Source organism: Mobula birostris, chromosome 31, assembly GCF_030028105.1.
Source record: "Mobula birostris isolate sMobBir1 chromosome 31, sMobBir1.hap1, whole genome shotgun sequence".
Lineage (NCBI taxonomy): Eukaryota > Metazoa > Chordata > Chondrichthyes > Myliobatiformes > Myliobatidae > Mobula > Mobula birostris.
This window is the reverse complement of record NC_092400.1, coordinates 3,282,234-3,299,050: the sequence shown is the minus strand read 5'-3', so window position 1 is coordinate 3,299,050 and position 16,817 is coordinate 3,282,234. Positions and strand designations below refer to the sequence as shown.

The 16,817-nt window shown below is 38.7% G+C and overlaps 1 protein-coding gene across 2 annotated transcripts in view; it reads right to left on the bottom strand.

Annotated features, from left to right (window-relative positions):
• The window catches only part of cita (citron rho-interacting serine/threonine kinase a), a 225,379-nt gene that overhangs the window by 141,935 nt on the left and 66,627 nt on the right, over positions 1–16,817 (bottom strand). For both annotated transcript variants that reach the window (XM_072247918.1, XM_072247919.1), the window contains exon 10: positions 8,133–8,316. In XM_072247918.1, coding sequence (XP_072104019.1) covers positions 8,133–8,316 — 184 coding nt within the window. The remainder of the gene's footprint in view (positions 1–8,132; positions 8,317–16,817) is intronic.

The window sequence follows — 16,817 nt, the reverse complement described above, 5'->3', positions numbered from 1 at the left end:
TTCTATGAGAAGGCCAATTCTGAATCCCAATTTGCAGTTCACCCTGGATCCACTCAGCCTTTGCAGTGCTTGAGTTTTGAACTCTGCCAGTGCTGCCAATCATGCTGCAATGCCGCGCTCATTTTATGCACTCTTGGAAGTGGAGTTTCATTTTCAAGCAAACTTTTCACCCCCAAAATTTCATCTAACTCCCCTGTACTGCCCTATATTAAAGATAATGTAGGAATACATTTTTAACCCTGCTAATTTTATCCAGTTCTCATGGAAACAATGGACCTCAAAACGTTCCCCTACTTTAGGTGGTGAAATTATAAAGGACATAACTCAAAGATTTCTGTATGATTCTTCTCAAAACTGGGCATAATTCTTCCAAAATCTCTTGTTAGTTATTTTTAAAATATGTTGAGTAGCCTTCTAAATTGTATAAAGTCTAATCTTAATGGTGATTGAGATCATTACAAAGGGACATACTGTACATGCAAAACGCTTTGCAGTCATGATTAACTTGCTTATATCCCAAATATCCACAATGAGACTGGAAAGTATACTATTTGTTAGTCATCATCCATGGAGGGAGAATCAGAGTTGATATTTCAGATCCAATATGCTTCCTTCTAACGAGGGGTTATTGACCTGAAATATTTACTGTTTCTTTGTCCACAAACATGCTGAGCATTTATATAGTTTTATTTCACATTTCCAGCATCTGTATTTTTCTAGTGTAATTCTCGTAATTAATGAAACTACCTTTACCTTGCAGACCCTTAATACTAATTCTCTAACATATTCTCCTACGTCCTCTGGACCAGAAAGACAATAGTGAATCTCAAGTCATTGTCTTCCCTTTAGCAGTTCATCCTTCCCATGCCCTCAAACCCAATCGGCCCCACCTCGCTCTACCAAAATTCACGAACAGCACTGTGTAAGCAGACCAACAACTTCAGCCAGGTATCTCTCTGCAGAGAACTTACTTTCCTCTTATCTCAGCTCCAACTTACTTCCCCAACCCCACACCTCCTTGCCACAGCATTCTAAACTGTATTTGCAACCCTTGTGATGGCCTCACAGTTTTTTTGCTGTTTTCCGCTTCCATCCCATTTCACACCTTTACACTTACTCTGTGAAACTCAACCCCAACAGGACACTTTGTCACCTCTCCACCATTTCCACAAACATATGCCCCTAAGGGCAAGTTTGCTAGAGCTGTAGGGGGAGGGTTTAAAGTAGGTTGGCAGGGGATGGGAACCAAACTGATAGTTCAGAAGATGGCGCAGGTAGTGTAAAGCTAAATGCAACGTGTAGAAAGACTGTGAGGAAGGATAGGCAGCTGATTGGGTAGAAACACTGTTGGTTTACTGTTTACTTTAATGAGAGAGGTATTAGAAACAAGGGAGGTGAACTTAGAGCACACGGAATTCAGATGTGGCAATTCCAGAGAAATGGCTGTAGCAAGCACAGGATTGGCTGCTTGATGTTCTGGGGTTTAGAGGTTTCAAAAGGGATAGATAAAAAGGAGTGGTGTGGGGTGGGAACATTGTTTTATTAAATTAATCAAGGATAGTATCACAGCTGCAGAAAGGAAGATGACATGGAGGGATCACCTACTAAGTTAGTTTGGGTGGAAGTCAGAGACAGGAAGGGTAGAATCATTCTACTGGGAATATTCTATATGTCCCCCAAGAGCAACAGGAGCACCGAGAAGCAGATCAGTAGGCAGATTTTGGAAAGGTACAATAATAACAGGGTTGACACCAAAGTAACTTCAATTTCCCTAATATTGTTTGGCATATACTCAGTGAAAACTTTTAAAGTTTAAGGGAAATTTACTATCAAAGTACATGCGCGTCACCATATACTACCATGAGATTCATTTTCTGTAGAGATTCACAGAAGAACAAATAAATACATTAGAATTAATGAAAAGTTACACACAAAAATATACAAAAAAACCAAGGTTTAGATGGGACAGAATTTGTTAAGTGTGTCCAGGAAAGGCTCACATCACAGTATTCGGATAAGCCAACTAGAGAGGACATACTGGATCTAGTATTAAGCAATGAACCTATCAGGTTTATAATCTCTCAGCGGGCAAGCATTTCAAGACCACAACTCCCTGACCTTTAGCAGAGCCATGGACAAGGATAGGAGCAGACAAAATGGGTAAGTAATAAATTTTTGGTGGGGGGGGTAATTATGATGATATTAGGCAGAAACTTGGAAGCGTACACTGTGAATTGATATCTTCATAGAAAAGCACAACAGAAGTGTGGAGGTTTCGCAGGGAGTACTTGCATGGGTTCTGGATGAGTTTGTCCTACAGAGACATGGAAAAGATAGTAGGATGAAGGAATCGTGGTTGAGAAGAGAGGTGGAACATGTAGTGAAGGGGAAGAAAGAATCATACTTAAAGAAGGAAGCAAAAATCATACAGGACTCTGGAGAGTTATAAGGTAACCAGGAAAGAGCTCAAGAAGGGACATAGGAGAGCTAGAAGGGAACATGTGAAGGAACTGAGAGATCTTGGGCTCCAAATCCATAGATTCTACAAAGTTGCCGTGCAAGTTGATAGGACTGTTAAGGCGGTTTATGGTATGTTGGCCTTCATTAGTTGGAGGATTGAATTCAAGAGCCATAAGGCAATGTTGCAGCTCTAAAAAGCTCTGGTTGGACCACACTTGAAGTATTATGCTCAGTTCTGGTCTAGGAAGGATGTGGAAGCCTTAGAGGGAGTGCAGAGCAGCTCTGCCTTGATGCAACCTGGATTAGAGAACATGTCTTATGAAAAATGGTTGAGCAAGCTGGGGCTTTTCCTCTTTGGAGTGGTGGAGGATGAGTGGCAATAGAGATGTTTAAAATGATGAAATGAATAGACAGAGAGGACAGCCAGCAGCTTTCTCCCTAGGGCGGCAATAGCCAGCACCAGAGGCCATCCATTTAAGGTGAGTGGAAGATATTTTAGGGGAGATGTCAGAGGTAGGTTGTTTTTCCACACAGAGAGTGGTGGGTGCCGTGAAAGCACTGGCCATTGTAGTTGCTGAAGTTGATACAACGGGGACATTTAAGAGACTCTTAAATAGGCACATGAATGCAAGAAAAATGGACAGTTATAGGCTATGTGAAGTGAAGGTTAAATTGATTTTGTCATAGGGTTATACAGGTCAGCACAACATTTTGGGCCAAAGAGCCTGTATTGTGCTCTAGTGTTCTATGTTCATTGTTAAAAGCCCAACTAGCTCCAAGCACCATCAGACTCTGCCATTTTGCTTGTTTTAACAATGAATGACTTGGCCTGTGATCTTCTGTCCTGACTACAAGTATCACAATTGAAATGGTTATGTGTCCCAATGATCCCAGTTCTTCTGTGGGACATGTGAAAATTATTTCATCTAATCCTCCTCAGAAGGATTATCTCTTCTTCTGACAATATTGTCCCAATTAGCCAAAGTTTCATGGAAATACTTAAAAAGGTATATAAAAGACCAACTATTTTTAACTGAGTAACAAATTATGTATTTAAATGAAAACAGAATAAATGAGAACACTATAAATACTACCACTGTACTATAAAACTGTGTATTAGTTCCTAATAGTTAGTTATCGACAGAGGAATTAATCCAGTGTTCACTGCCATGTTCTTTTGATACTGTAAATGAACAAAATCTGTGCAGACAACTAGTGTAGATAATGAACTGCCTTCATACAATCCTTTCAACAACTGCACCCTCCAATTCTTCATTTTCACTGTAATATTCAAGACTATTGTTGATATTTTCAAATTATTCATAGTTTCTAACTTGTTGAAGGAGTGAAATCATTTCATTTTCATTCCCAGCCATTTCTGGCATTTACAAGTTTGAACACTTGAAACCACAGTGAGCAAAACGGTTCTGAATTGTCTTACTGCTTATTTCTCATCAACTATCAGAGACTAAAATCACTGCTTTTTGAACATAAATACATGCAACTGACACTATTTAAAAACTGTCTGCTCTAAGCACTGTGTCGTGGTCTAACGGTCACACAGGTGCACACAACTGACATTAGTTAGAAACTGTTTCCACCAGTCTCCTGTCCCAATTAAGCAGCATAGTGTCCCAAATAAATGAAGGAAATCCTGGCTATTTTTGTGATTAGTTTTTGTTGGAGTTGGCCCAAATAAACAGCTGCACCAATTAACCGATTTAACCAAAATCCACTTTATATCCAATTATTTGTTCTCAGTAAAATTGCAGCCAAGATGTGTGCAGCAAGACCCAGACAAGATTTGAATTACCTGAGTGTATCTTGAAATGAGTCTACCATCACTAACAGCATAATTATCATTAAATATCACCATTTATCAGAAACCCAAATAGACCAGCTATACAAATAAAATTATTACAATGATGGTATTAATCAATGAGACAAATGGAACAGTTTCTACTTGTATAGATGAGTGTAGCTCTAAATATACTAAAAGTCCAGTACCATCCTGGACAAAGCAGTCAGTGCATTCTGGCTGCAACTTGTAGCAAATCTACAAAATGCACTGCAATTAATTGCCAAGATCATTCCAATTACAATTTCAATAATAGTGACAAAGAACATGTTTGCACACTTGATTTCATTGGTCAGGATATTGAGTACCAGAGTTGTGATGTCATGTTACAACTGCACAAAACAATGGTAAGGCCACATTTGAAGTACTATGTATAGTTCTGGCTGCCCTGCTATAGGAAGGACGTCAATAAAATAGAAAAGATACTAAAACCATTAACAAGGATGTTGCCGGAACTGGAAGGTTTGAGTTATTTGGAGAGGCTGAATAAGTAAGACTTTTTCCCTCTGGAGCTTAGGAGGCTGAAGGGTGACCTTATAAGGTTTATAAATCATGAGGGCATAGATGAGGTAAATGGCCACAGTCATTTCCCCCAGTTTAGGAAAGTCCAAAACTAAAGGGCTCAAGTTAAAAGTGTGAGAGGAAAGACGTCTGTCTGTCTGTATCTTGTTTTACGGCGGTTGGCATCCAGCTTAATGGTGCATTACCGCCACCCTCTGCTCCGGAATGTGCACTAGACATACATTCTAAATCCCTTCACCCAGTCACACACACACACACACACACATACATATATACAAACCTACACTTCACTCTCCCATCTTTGACCATCCTAGTATCCTATTCCTGTTTATTCGTCATATTCTATAAAAAACCCCTGTACCCCTTAAAAACGCTAAAAATACCTGGACTTGTGCTCTCTCACCATGCCCAGCAACCCTTTTAATGTGAATTCCTGCATCCCCAACTCCCTTAATTTATTTCTCATCATCCCTCTCTGTATCCCATACTTCCTGCAACTCAGAACTACATGTTCTACTGACTCCTCTTCCTGACATTCCTCACACAATCCTGTCTGGTGTTTCCCTATCATTTTCAATGTTTTGTTTAATGCACAATGCCCAATGCCCCAGCCATAACCTAGTCCACACAATTTCCTCTCTTCTGTTTCCAAGAGGAAAGACGTAAAACTGACATGAGGGGCAACTTTTTCCTCCACACATTATACACGTTGTGCATAAATGACAGATGCTGCCAGAGGCAGTGGTAGAGGTGGGTACGATCATGGCATTTAAAAGACACTCGGACAGGTATATGGATAGGGAAGATATAGAGGTATCTGAGTCAAGCATATGCAAATGGGACCAGCTTGGTCAGCATGAACAAGTTGGATCAAAAGGACTGTTTTTAATGCTGTATGACTCTATAATTCAAATAGCACCTCCACTACCCTGAAAGACAATAGAGCAGCCACAAACAACAGCAGAATTCTCAAGAGATGCACCTTCCTGATTTGGAAATAATTTGGTGTTTCTGCATTACTGGTACAAATTCTGAAGCACCCTACCCAACTACACTGTGGACATTCCTTCCCCAAAAGGACCACAATGGTTCATAGCAGAACAACACCACCACCATTTCAAGGACAATTAGCAATGGGCAATAAAATCTCATCATTCCAGATCATGCTTCATTCTTCCAATCCCCTCAGAGCACTGTGCAATCACACCAAATCTCTCCTCATTGGACAGTAACATATATGATATGTTTAACTTTGGGTTGATAAAACTCTAAAAATTATGCCATATGATCAACTGTTCTATGTATATATTGTAACAATGTTTAATTCATTCCAAACACACCCTCTGCCTTTGGGAAGGAACTGTTCCTTGTGTGGTAATTAACACACATTAGAGGTACTGCTTCATAAATGTAAGCTATTTTATAAGTATCTTTGTTTGTCATTTTAAATGACCAGCTACCCGCCAATACTTCATTGAGTGAATAAAATTGAGAGACAAGGAAACCTCCACTTTCCAGATTTCTTGACTTGTCTCCTTCTTTTCTTGTACAGTCATCCTTTATTTATTTACTCACTCCTGCTTAACAAGCTAAAACTTTATTATTTCATCACCCTTTGCTTCCCCCTTAAAAAACATGATTACATGTAACATTTTCCAGTTCTAATGAAATACCTTAAAACCTGCCTCTTTGCCTCCGTAGATTCTTCTCAACCTTGCTGAATACTGTACTGTATTTGCAATACTTTGTTGTTATTGCAAATTTCCACAAATTCAGTTCCATATTAAACCAAAACTACATACATCTGTTCCATTCATTCAAAAGAAGATCAAACACCCTGGAGAGTATTTCAAAAGGCAATAACAGTTTTCCTGCTGCCCTTAACAATATTCTTTCTCAGTCCACATAATAAAAAAAAACTAAAACAATGTGCCTCAATGCTTCCTTTCAACCATTCAGTTCTGAAACCAGCTGGTGAAACCGTAATTACTACAACCTTAGCAACATTATGACAACTTTCCATTAAAATGGACATTGCTTTTCTTTTGTCCAAATTGTGACCTTTCTTGTAAAAATCATGCATAAATTATGTTTCCTTTTTCCTGTGAATTCTGGTTATATGATGCTATATGCCTGTGATGCTGCGGCAGTAAATATTTCTTTGCACCCATTTAACATATATTTAACAATAACAATAACTTCAATTATTTAACATTTAACAATAAATATTTCTTTGCACCCATTTAACATATATTTAACACTAACAATAACTTCAATTATTTAACATTTAACAATAACCTCAACTTTGACTTTGCCGGTTGTGGGATTTTGCTGCTTGCAAAATCATTCCTATTGTTTTTTACATAATAATTGATGCAAAGTAAAAAAGTATAACTTTTTAAAATACTTTGAGACATCCAAGATTTGATAAGGTACTATAAAAAATACAGATCACTTGTTTTTACAAATGAGATGACTTCCCGTGCAGAAGAAATGAGCTAAAATAAATTACATTCTTAGATTATAATTTTCCCCACAATAAATTCAACTATTAGCTGTATGAAACTATTACAGCACAGAAGCTTTTATATACATCCATTATTATGATTATGATCAAATGCATCAACAAAATAAATTGCTATGTATAATTTTGCCATCAACTAAGGTTCTGAGAGGAACATCAACATATCAGCACAATTGTCAAGAATAGGTTGATATTCTTAGAAATGGCCTTGCCAGCTTAAGTTGTAGGTTGTTACTTGTGCAAAATCCAGATACAGTCCATCTCTGTTCTAGTCTGGCTCAGTACAATTTATTAATACCTTTTCTAAGATTTTAAAGTCTGTAGGTAAATAATACTCAAGGGCACAATAATCTAAAGTAAAAGATGCATATTTAGTAGTAAAGCTATTTATCTATAAATGAGAACAATCAACAGGGAGCCAAACAACAGGGCTCACAGAAAGAAAACAAGGAATAGGCTGCACCATCACAGTATTCAAATGCTAACAGTAGTGATCCTGATCAATTTTATCTATAATTAGATGATAAATATTATAAAAGCAATAATTCTCTACAAGTTAACCTACGCTGGAATATTTTGTAAGTTTAATGATCATTTGCAAAGGAATATTTATAAATTACTCAGTATTAAAACATCAATGTACAACTTTACATTCCACGGAAATTTCAAAACAGAATTGTCAGACTTCTCTGAAAATTGAAACACACTGCTACTCTCCTGTTATGCTTACATTGACAGTGAAAGAGTTAACTGAGTAATTACACTTACTCTGAGCGAGAGAGTGCAGCCAGTGTCTTGGTAAAGGACAATCCTACGAAAGGCAAGTCCTCTCCTGTAAAACCCAATTTGTTCAGCTGCTCTGCCTTGATCATCGGGTGCGATATTTTCTCTGGCTCATCGAAATTGGACACATCATCATCAGTTTCCAGGGTGGGTACAAAAGGGGGTGGAACTGCGAGGTAAAAAACAAGATTTGTTGGAATTCAGGAATAATGGGGAGACTAAAGAGGTAACAGTCGGAATGTAATCTTCAATAAAAATGGGAAGTGAGTCACTACTGGAGCAGTCTGTTCAATAGGCTGTCACAGCTCATTACATCAGTTTGAGGTAAAAGTGGATCTTACTCACAGATAACCTGACAGCCATAAAGGCTGATCTCTAATACAGTTCTATAATTGCTCCATAGCTCCATTGCAACATATTTTTTACTGCATCTGTATGAAGATACATATACAACAGGAAAATCATACAAGGTAGTCCTGGCTCTACCCATTGCCATGTTTTTAAAAAGCATTTCATTCCTTATTCTATATCAAATGACTCCTGGTTATACAGAAGTTGATTGCTCCACTTATATAGTATTTTGTGTTATATTAAAAGCCAAAATAGTCACACTATGGATTTATTATTCTTCCTAACCAGCACTGATGACACTGGTTTCTTACTTACATAGCATCCTGAAACACTACAAATATCAATATATTCTAATGATCTTCATTCTTCAGAATCAAGACTCCTCCCTGACAGTGATTAATTTACTACCGCTGCAAAACTAATTGATGGAAAGAGATGAGTGTCTTCAGAAACTTTCTTCCTGCACCACACATACAATCTTTCCAAAATGGAATGTGCCAATAGCTCGATTCAGTCAGCAATGCAGCATACTGTGCCAATCTACTTCTGAAAGACTGCAGGTTTAACCATAGCAGTTCTGAGCTGAATAGACTTGTAACAAAGCTTCCACACAGGGTTACATTGCTGATATCTTCCGACCTCACTACTGATGAATAGTTGATGGGAACCTTTCAGTACATACGAAGGTAATCTGCTTTGTTGTAGACAAAAGAATCAATGACTACTACAGAATTCAGGGACATTATCGAATGGAACCACTCTATAATGTGATATGAACCTTATTTTGCTTGGACTGCACCATTTGGCAGAGCAGGAAGACTCATGACAAGAGAATGGGCTGGTCAAGTTTTAGACTAACTAAGCAGCTTTGTGATCTATGGAGAGATACTAGTCATTCAAGAACAACCTGCATAGTCTCTTAACATTGCCAGAACTATGGCATGTTTTAGACTTTAGGCAGTTTACAGATCAAGATTAAAAGTTTAATGAAGTTTAGAAATTACTGGAATATTGAAAGGCTCTAAGGTGAGTGGGTGGGGGAGAGGAGGTGATCTGGGAAACTATGAGATGAGAAAGAGGTAAAATGCTGAGAAGATAGAATCTGATAGGAAAAGATAGTGGACCCTGGGCTAAAGCAAAGGAGGAGGGGCACAAGAGGTAGGTGATGAGCAGGCAAAGAGAGCAGAAGAAAAGGAAAGGAGTGAGAGGGGAACCAGAATGGGGAATGGAAAAATAAGGGGGAGGGAGAAGAAAATACCAGAAGTTAGAGAATTCAAGGTTCATGCTATCAGGTGGAAAATGAGGTGTTGCTCCTCCAACCAGAGCGTGGCAGTAGAGAAAGCCATGGACTGACATGTTGGAATGGGAATGGAAAGTCAGATTGAAATGGATGATAACAGGGAAATCCAGCCTTTTTTTGGCAGACAAAGCAAAGGTGCGCCTCCACCTATTCCCATTCCAACATGTTATTCCATGACCTCCTTTACTAGCATGCTGAGGTCTGACTTGCTGAGTTCCGTCAGCATTTTGTGTGTATTTCTCAAGATTCCCAGCAAATTCTGTTTCTCTGTTCTAATGTCTGGTTCCAAAAAAGTCAAATAGCAGAATAATCAAAGGCCACTGAACAACAATTTATGTCTCAGAAAAGATTACTACAAGTAGATAAGTACATCTCAAAAAAAAATGTTCCTCCTCCTTAATTGTGACTTTGTTTTCAACTCCATTCTTTTTCTGCATTCTGAGTTTATTTTATTGGGGCTTTGCAACTGTATCAACAGTAAACCACAACAAACTTACAGCCAACCGTTACTGTGGTTGCAATTTCAGTTTATTCTCCTTCATTATCTATTTTTCCTGTCTTTTTGGTTCCTGCAGCATAAATCATTTCCCAACTGGGAGAGAGGTTTCCGTAAATGCTGCACAGTAACTAACCACCAGATGGTATACAAGTACAGCTCACCATGCTTATTTGGAGAAGTTGCAGCCTTCTTGCAGACATTTCAGCCGATTAAGTTTGAGGACCACTGGCATTGCCTATACTCCTACCAGTAAAACACGATTTGGCTTCAGAAACTCACTCATTCCCAAAATAAAAATCCCTTAAGGTTTTAAAATAACAGCAACTGTATGTTTCAAAGTACAGCATCTAAACATTTAATTTCATATGTTATTTTGGATCTATTTCCACATTTGTGTCTTCATTATTAAACATCCAAATTGTTTCAATATAGAAGTTACGAATTGCACCATGACTGTAAAGGATTTTCAAAATACATTAAAGGAAAATACACAAGGCACAATGCTGAAACAGTCAGAAAAGAAAGAACATTAAGAAACACCAGAGGCATTTCAACCTTTAGCGTTTGCTCCATCTTTCAATAAGATCATGATTGATCTTTTTTCCCACAAACCACTTTCCCGCACTCATCCAATATTCCTTAAGTGGTCCAAAAAATTACCTATCTCTGCCTTAGGTACATTCAGCAACTGAATCTCACAACCTTCTTGGCCGCAAAATTCCAATGATTCGCACCTTCTTATAAGGATAGAGAAATTTCTTTGCTCTATCCTTAATGGCTAACCCTTCTTTCAGGAACACAACTCCTAGTTCTATATAAGACTAGGCAGAGGAAACATCTACCTTGCATCTACTTGACAAGCACTTAAAAACATTGCAAATTTCAATGAGTTCATCGCAGCAGGCCAGGCAGCATCTCTAGGAAGAGGTACAGTCGACGTTTCAGGCCAAGACCCTTCGTCAGGACTAACTGAAGGAAGAGTTAGTAATCTCTTAGTAACTCTTCCTTCAGTTAGTCCTGACGAAGGGTCTCGGCCTGAAACGTCGACTGTACCTCTTCCTAGAGGTGCTGCCTGGCCTGCTGCGTTCACCAGCAACTTTGATGTGTGTTGCTTGAATTTCCAGCATCTGCAGAATTCCTGTTGTCAATGAGGTCATCTCTCGTTTATCTAAACTCAATAATGTATGAACCTTTTCTGCATAATCTTTTCATACGTGACAAACCTGCCATCCCAGGGATCATCCTGGTAAACCTTGGTACACTCCCCACTGTAGCATCTTTCACTCCTTGTTATTGTAGACAAAATTACAACCAAAGGGCCATGAAAATTGATCTCAGGGCTATTACTCTGGAAGGAAGGAATAGCAATCAACTGGAGTCCTTTCCTTGATAACCACCTGCTGATGAATGTGGTAAAGTCAAAGAACATTGCCAGGCACTTTTTCAGAAACCACAAATTAGTTAAATAGCTTTCTAATGTTTTCTGCCAAGTTTTGGGTGAAAGTGATCTTCTAGGTAACAGAGGGCTGTAAAACAACACAAGATGCAAATCACTAGTTTTGGACAGAATGAAGGGAGTGGGGTGGGCGGGGAAGCAAATAGATCACACGTGGATGACTGTTCACTTAGTATTTACAAAGTGGAATAGGCATTAAAGTATTATGACAAAAATATTTGATTTGTAGAAATTCAACTTATTCTAGAATATTAAGCAGCAAAGAAAGAAAACACATTAGGCAACAAAACAAATTATTAGCTAGAGCTCAGTTCACCGACAGCATAGAAAGGGTTAGCATGCAGCATGGAGACTGTAATTATGCTGTAGATCAATGTGAGCCCATCCTTCAGAGGGATGGAACACCTACACACTGTTCATGTACTGTAACACTGCTTACACTGGCAATCCCGTTTCCATGGCATCCTATTTCATTCTAACATTAATGCTGCATGATATAGTACATAAGTGGATTCATGAAATATGCCAAATCATGCTCACATACCTGTAATACCATAGCATCTGCCATAAACAAGATCAACATCAGATACAAATTAAGCCATGATGGAAAAGAAATAACTCACATCTACAATCCAGTTACTGAATTAATCTAAATAAAGTGACGAGTATTCTTTTCTCATCAAAGTCCATAGCAGGTTAATACATCAGCACAAATTTTCCTATTTGAGTAATGCAGTATTATGTAAAGAATATTAGATTACTGGAGCAACAGTACAACATTACTTGTTTTTAAAGGGAAAATCTCACTGGTTCCACTGTGCATTGTCGTTTTTTTCTTCATTACATAATCATCTATGTACGGCTCATTATAAAGTCCTAGTTACAAGTCAATAGAATAGGTGACTGTAGTGATGTGCAAGCAGAGCTCTCACCAAATGCCAAAAAAATCCTGCACATTATTGATACTTACACACAAGCACCAAGATTAGTCTTATGCTGTGTTTTAAACTGGTCTTTTAATTCAAGGCTGTTAAGGCTTGAGTTTTTCAGTTGTTATTTTTAATTTCTGGGATTTTTTTTGACTATCAGTGCTTGGCAAAATCAAGTACTTCCGCTTAGTAATATAAACATTACATAATTACATTGACTTCCTATTTTTACTAATTTATTATCAAGTAATAATAATAATGATAATAATAATACCTGCACATTCAAAGGTGTTCATTGCCATCCGTGTTTTTATTAACCTGGGTTTTCCTTCCAACAACCAGCACCACTTACCGAATCCTGAATTGCCCAGTCACTGACCAATGAATTCTATTAAGCACCCACAAACACATATGATTGGGTAGGGATCTGTGCACGATATACATATTTTAATAGCCAGAGCAGATTGACAGTTAAAAAAAATAAATTGTTAGGACAGAGCTGTAAAAAAAATTATAAACAGTTTTTTTGAGTAGGCCTATGACACTGTTTCTTTGATTGTCATTGTGAAAGTGAATATAGAAACAAAAGGAAAAGATCGACATAATCAATAGATTCATTGATCAGTGAGCTATTGAGCACTATAAATTATGCAATCTATTTCAATCTGGAGAAGTTTTTCAGTCAAAATAATGTCATGTTATACCCGAGGTAAACTAGGCCTAAGGATTGATACTCATAATTAATACATGGGGGAAGAAAGAAATACTGGAATACAACCAAAAAGTGGAGTCTAATCTACATTTTTCCCTTGGCACTCCATATTTTAAGAGCATTACAAAAGAATGATATCTAATGATGTGTAACATTTCTGCAACATTACCAAACAAAACCCGAAAGAGCATTTTCACTTACACCAAAGCATCCTTCAGTGCTGTTTCCACATAGATTTTTAAACTGATTCTGAACTAGATCCTGGAAGACTTGAAAAGCTGCCACATTCTAAACTGTTTTTGTATCAGTTAAACTGTAGTTTACCAGACCTGTACCTTCCCAAGATACTTTACCTGCAACAATAGTGAAAGATACAACACAGAAACAAGCCATTCAACCCATCAGGTCAGTACTAGTCAATAATAATCACCAGAATTCTAGAACAGAGATGACAAGGAATTTCTTTAATGAAATGGTAGTTAATCTGTGGAATTCATTGTCACAAACGGTGGTGGAGACCAAGTCATTGGGTTTATTTAAAGCAGAGGTTGATAGGTTCCTGATTAGTAAGGGCATCAAAGGTTACAGGAGAATGGGGTTGAGAAGGATAATAAATTGGCCATGATTGTTGGCAGAGCAGACTCAATGGGCTGAATGGCCTAATTCTGCTCCTATCCTATAGTCTAATATCACGTGGGGGATTTGACACAGAATTTCAATAGGTGGCTGGATTCTATTTTGGTAAAAATAGTTATTGCCCAGTGTTTTTAAAACGTACATCTTATCAGCCAGTGTCAAAATGTCACCTTGCTCTTGTTGCATCAGCATCAGGCATATAGGCTGCTTTATTTGCTGAGGAGTTGCAAATTAGAACTGAACATTACACAATCAATGCACATTACATTTATAGGCTTACAATGGGAAAAAATCTTCGATGAAGCACCTGAAGGCAGCTGTGCTTAGAACGCAATAATATCTTAGGGCTGAGGTGTCTGGAGGCTGGGATGATAACAACATCAGCTTTTTTCATGCAAGATATAATTGAAATGTTTTCCCTCTGATACCCATTGATTTCAGTTTTATTAAGACTCCTTGATAGCACACATGGTCAAACGTCAAAGGCTGCTGCCTCAACTCACCTCCAGGACACAAATAGTCTAATGAAAGCTAAGTGGTGAGTAAGCTCTGTTTGATGGCATGTCAATGTTAGTTTTCTTCACTTTGTTGAGAGTAAACTTAATGTGTAATAATTAGCTAGATTACTTTTATGAAAGGATCATACCTGGGCAATGTCAGAATAGTAACTGGCATGAGCAGCAGCTGAAGCAATGTCTTTAGACCTACAGCTTAGATGGTGTCAGGTCCTGGAGCTCTTGCTATATCCAGTACTCACAGCTGTTTCTTGTTATTATGTGAAATTAATTAAATTGAGTGGAGACTGGCTTCTGTGATAGTGGAACAGTCAGGAGGAAGACGAGAGGGATCATCTATTCAGTAGCTCTGGCTGCATATGACAGTAAACGCTACAATGTTTTCTTTAGCACTCATGCTGGGCCTCACCATAGTTGAGAATTTGGATGCTTTTGGAAGATCCTCCTCACGTTAGCTATTTAATTGTCTGTAACTGTCTGTGACTAGAGTAGTAGGACAAGAGATTTGATCTGATCTGTCAATTGGGAGGTTGCTTCGTTCTGTGTTTTGAAAATTGATTCTGATTTGCTTCAAGATGGAAAGCATAGGAGGGATGACAGGGGCAAGTTCTTTACACAGAGTGGTGAGTGTTTGGAATGCCCTGCCAAGGGTGGTGGTAACAGCAGATACATTAGGGGCATTTAAGAAACTCTTAAATAGGCATATGGATGAATTCTAAAAAACGGAGGGCTGTGTGGGAGGGAAGGGTTAGATTGATCTTAGAGTAAGGTTAAAAGGTCAGCACAACATTGTGGGCTGAAGGGCCTGTACTGTGCTGTAATGGTCTATGCTTAAGGTAGTTCTGTATTTAGCAGGCTGGCACCTCATCATTTTTAGGTGCACTTGATATTGCTCCTGGCAAGCCCTTCAGTACTATTCACTGGATGAGGGTAAATTCCCTACCCTCATAGCAAAGGCAAAGTGAGCAGTATGCTAAGCCATGAGGTTACAGATTGTAGTAGTGTATATTACTACTGCTGTATAAGGCCCAGAAGGGAAAATTGGTTTATTATTGTCTTCACCTGTACCAAGGTACAGCTTGTATTTTGTTTTGCATGCATACAGATAATTTTATTACAACAGTGCATTAAGACAGTACAAGAAAAGGCAGTGCAAGTAGACAAAAAGGTGCAAGGACATAATGAGGTAGAATCCATTTTATTGTTCTAGGGAACCATTCTATAGTCTTATAACAGCAGGACAGAAGCAGTCCTTCAGCTGGGTGGTACGTGCTTTCAGGTTTTTGTATCTCCTGCCCCATGGGAGGGGGGAGAAGAGGGAACGTCCAGGGTGGGTGAGGTCTGACTATGCTGGCTGCTCTACCGAGGAGCATAGACAGATTCCATTAAGGAAGGCTAGTTTCCATGATGAGCTGAGCTGTACCACAACTCCCTCCGGTTTCTTGCGCTCTGAAGTAGAGCAGTTGCCATACCAAACCACGATGCATCCCGATAGAATGCTTTCTATGGAGCATCGATTATAAAGTGATGAGAGTCAAAGACAACATACAAGATTTCTTTAGGAAGTAGAGGCACTGGTGAGTTTTCTTGGCTGTGATATCTATGTGATTGGACCAGGACAGGCTGTTGGTGATGTACCCTCCTGGAAAATGGAAGCTCTCAACCCTCTCAACTTCAGCACCATTGCTATAAACAGGGGTGTATGCATCACCCCTCTTCCTGAAGTCAATGACCAGACCTTTTGCTTTGCTGACATTGAGGTAAAGATTGTAGTCATGACACCTACCACTAGACTCTCCAACTCCTTCCTATATTCCAAAGCATCACCATTTTAGATTTGGCCCAGCACAGTGGTGCACAACTTAAACATCATCTATAAAATTGCCAGTGACAACAGTGACAAACAGTGACAAGTCATGACTAGTCCTGATGAAGGGTCTCGGCCTGAAACGTCAACTGTGCTTCTTCCTATGGATGCTGCCTGGCCTGCTGCGTTCCACCAGCATGTTGTGTGTGTTAACTGATTGTGGATTACAGGTAGGAGAAGTTGGAAAAACACACACCTGTTGTCATTAAGGGGTCAATGGTGGGTACGGCAAACAGCCTTAATATATCAGAGGATCTATCCTGGGTCCAACACGTCAATGCAATCACAAAGAAACCATGGCAGCAGCTCTACTGCTTTGAGGAGATTTGCTACGTTACTAAAAGCTCTTACAAATTTCTACAAATGTACAGTGGAGAGCATTCTGTCTGATTGCATCACAGCCTG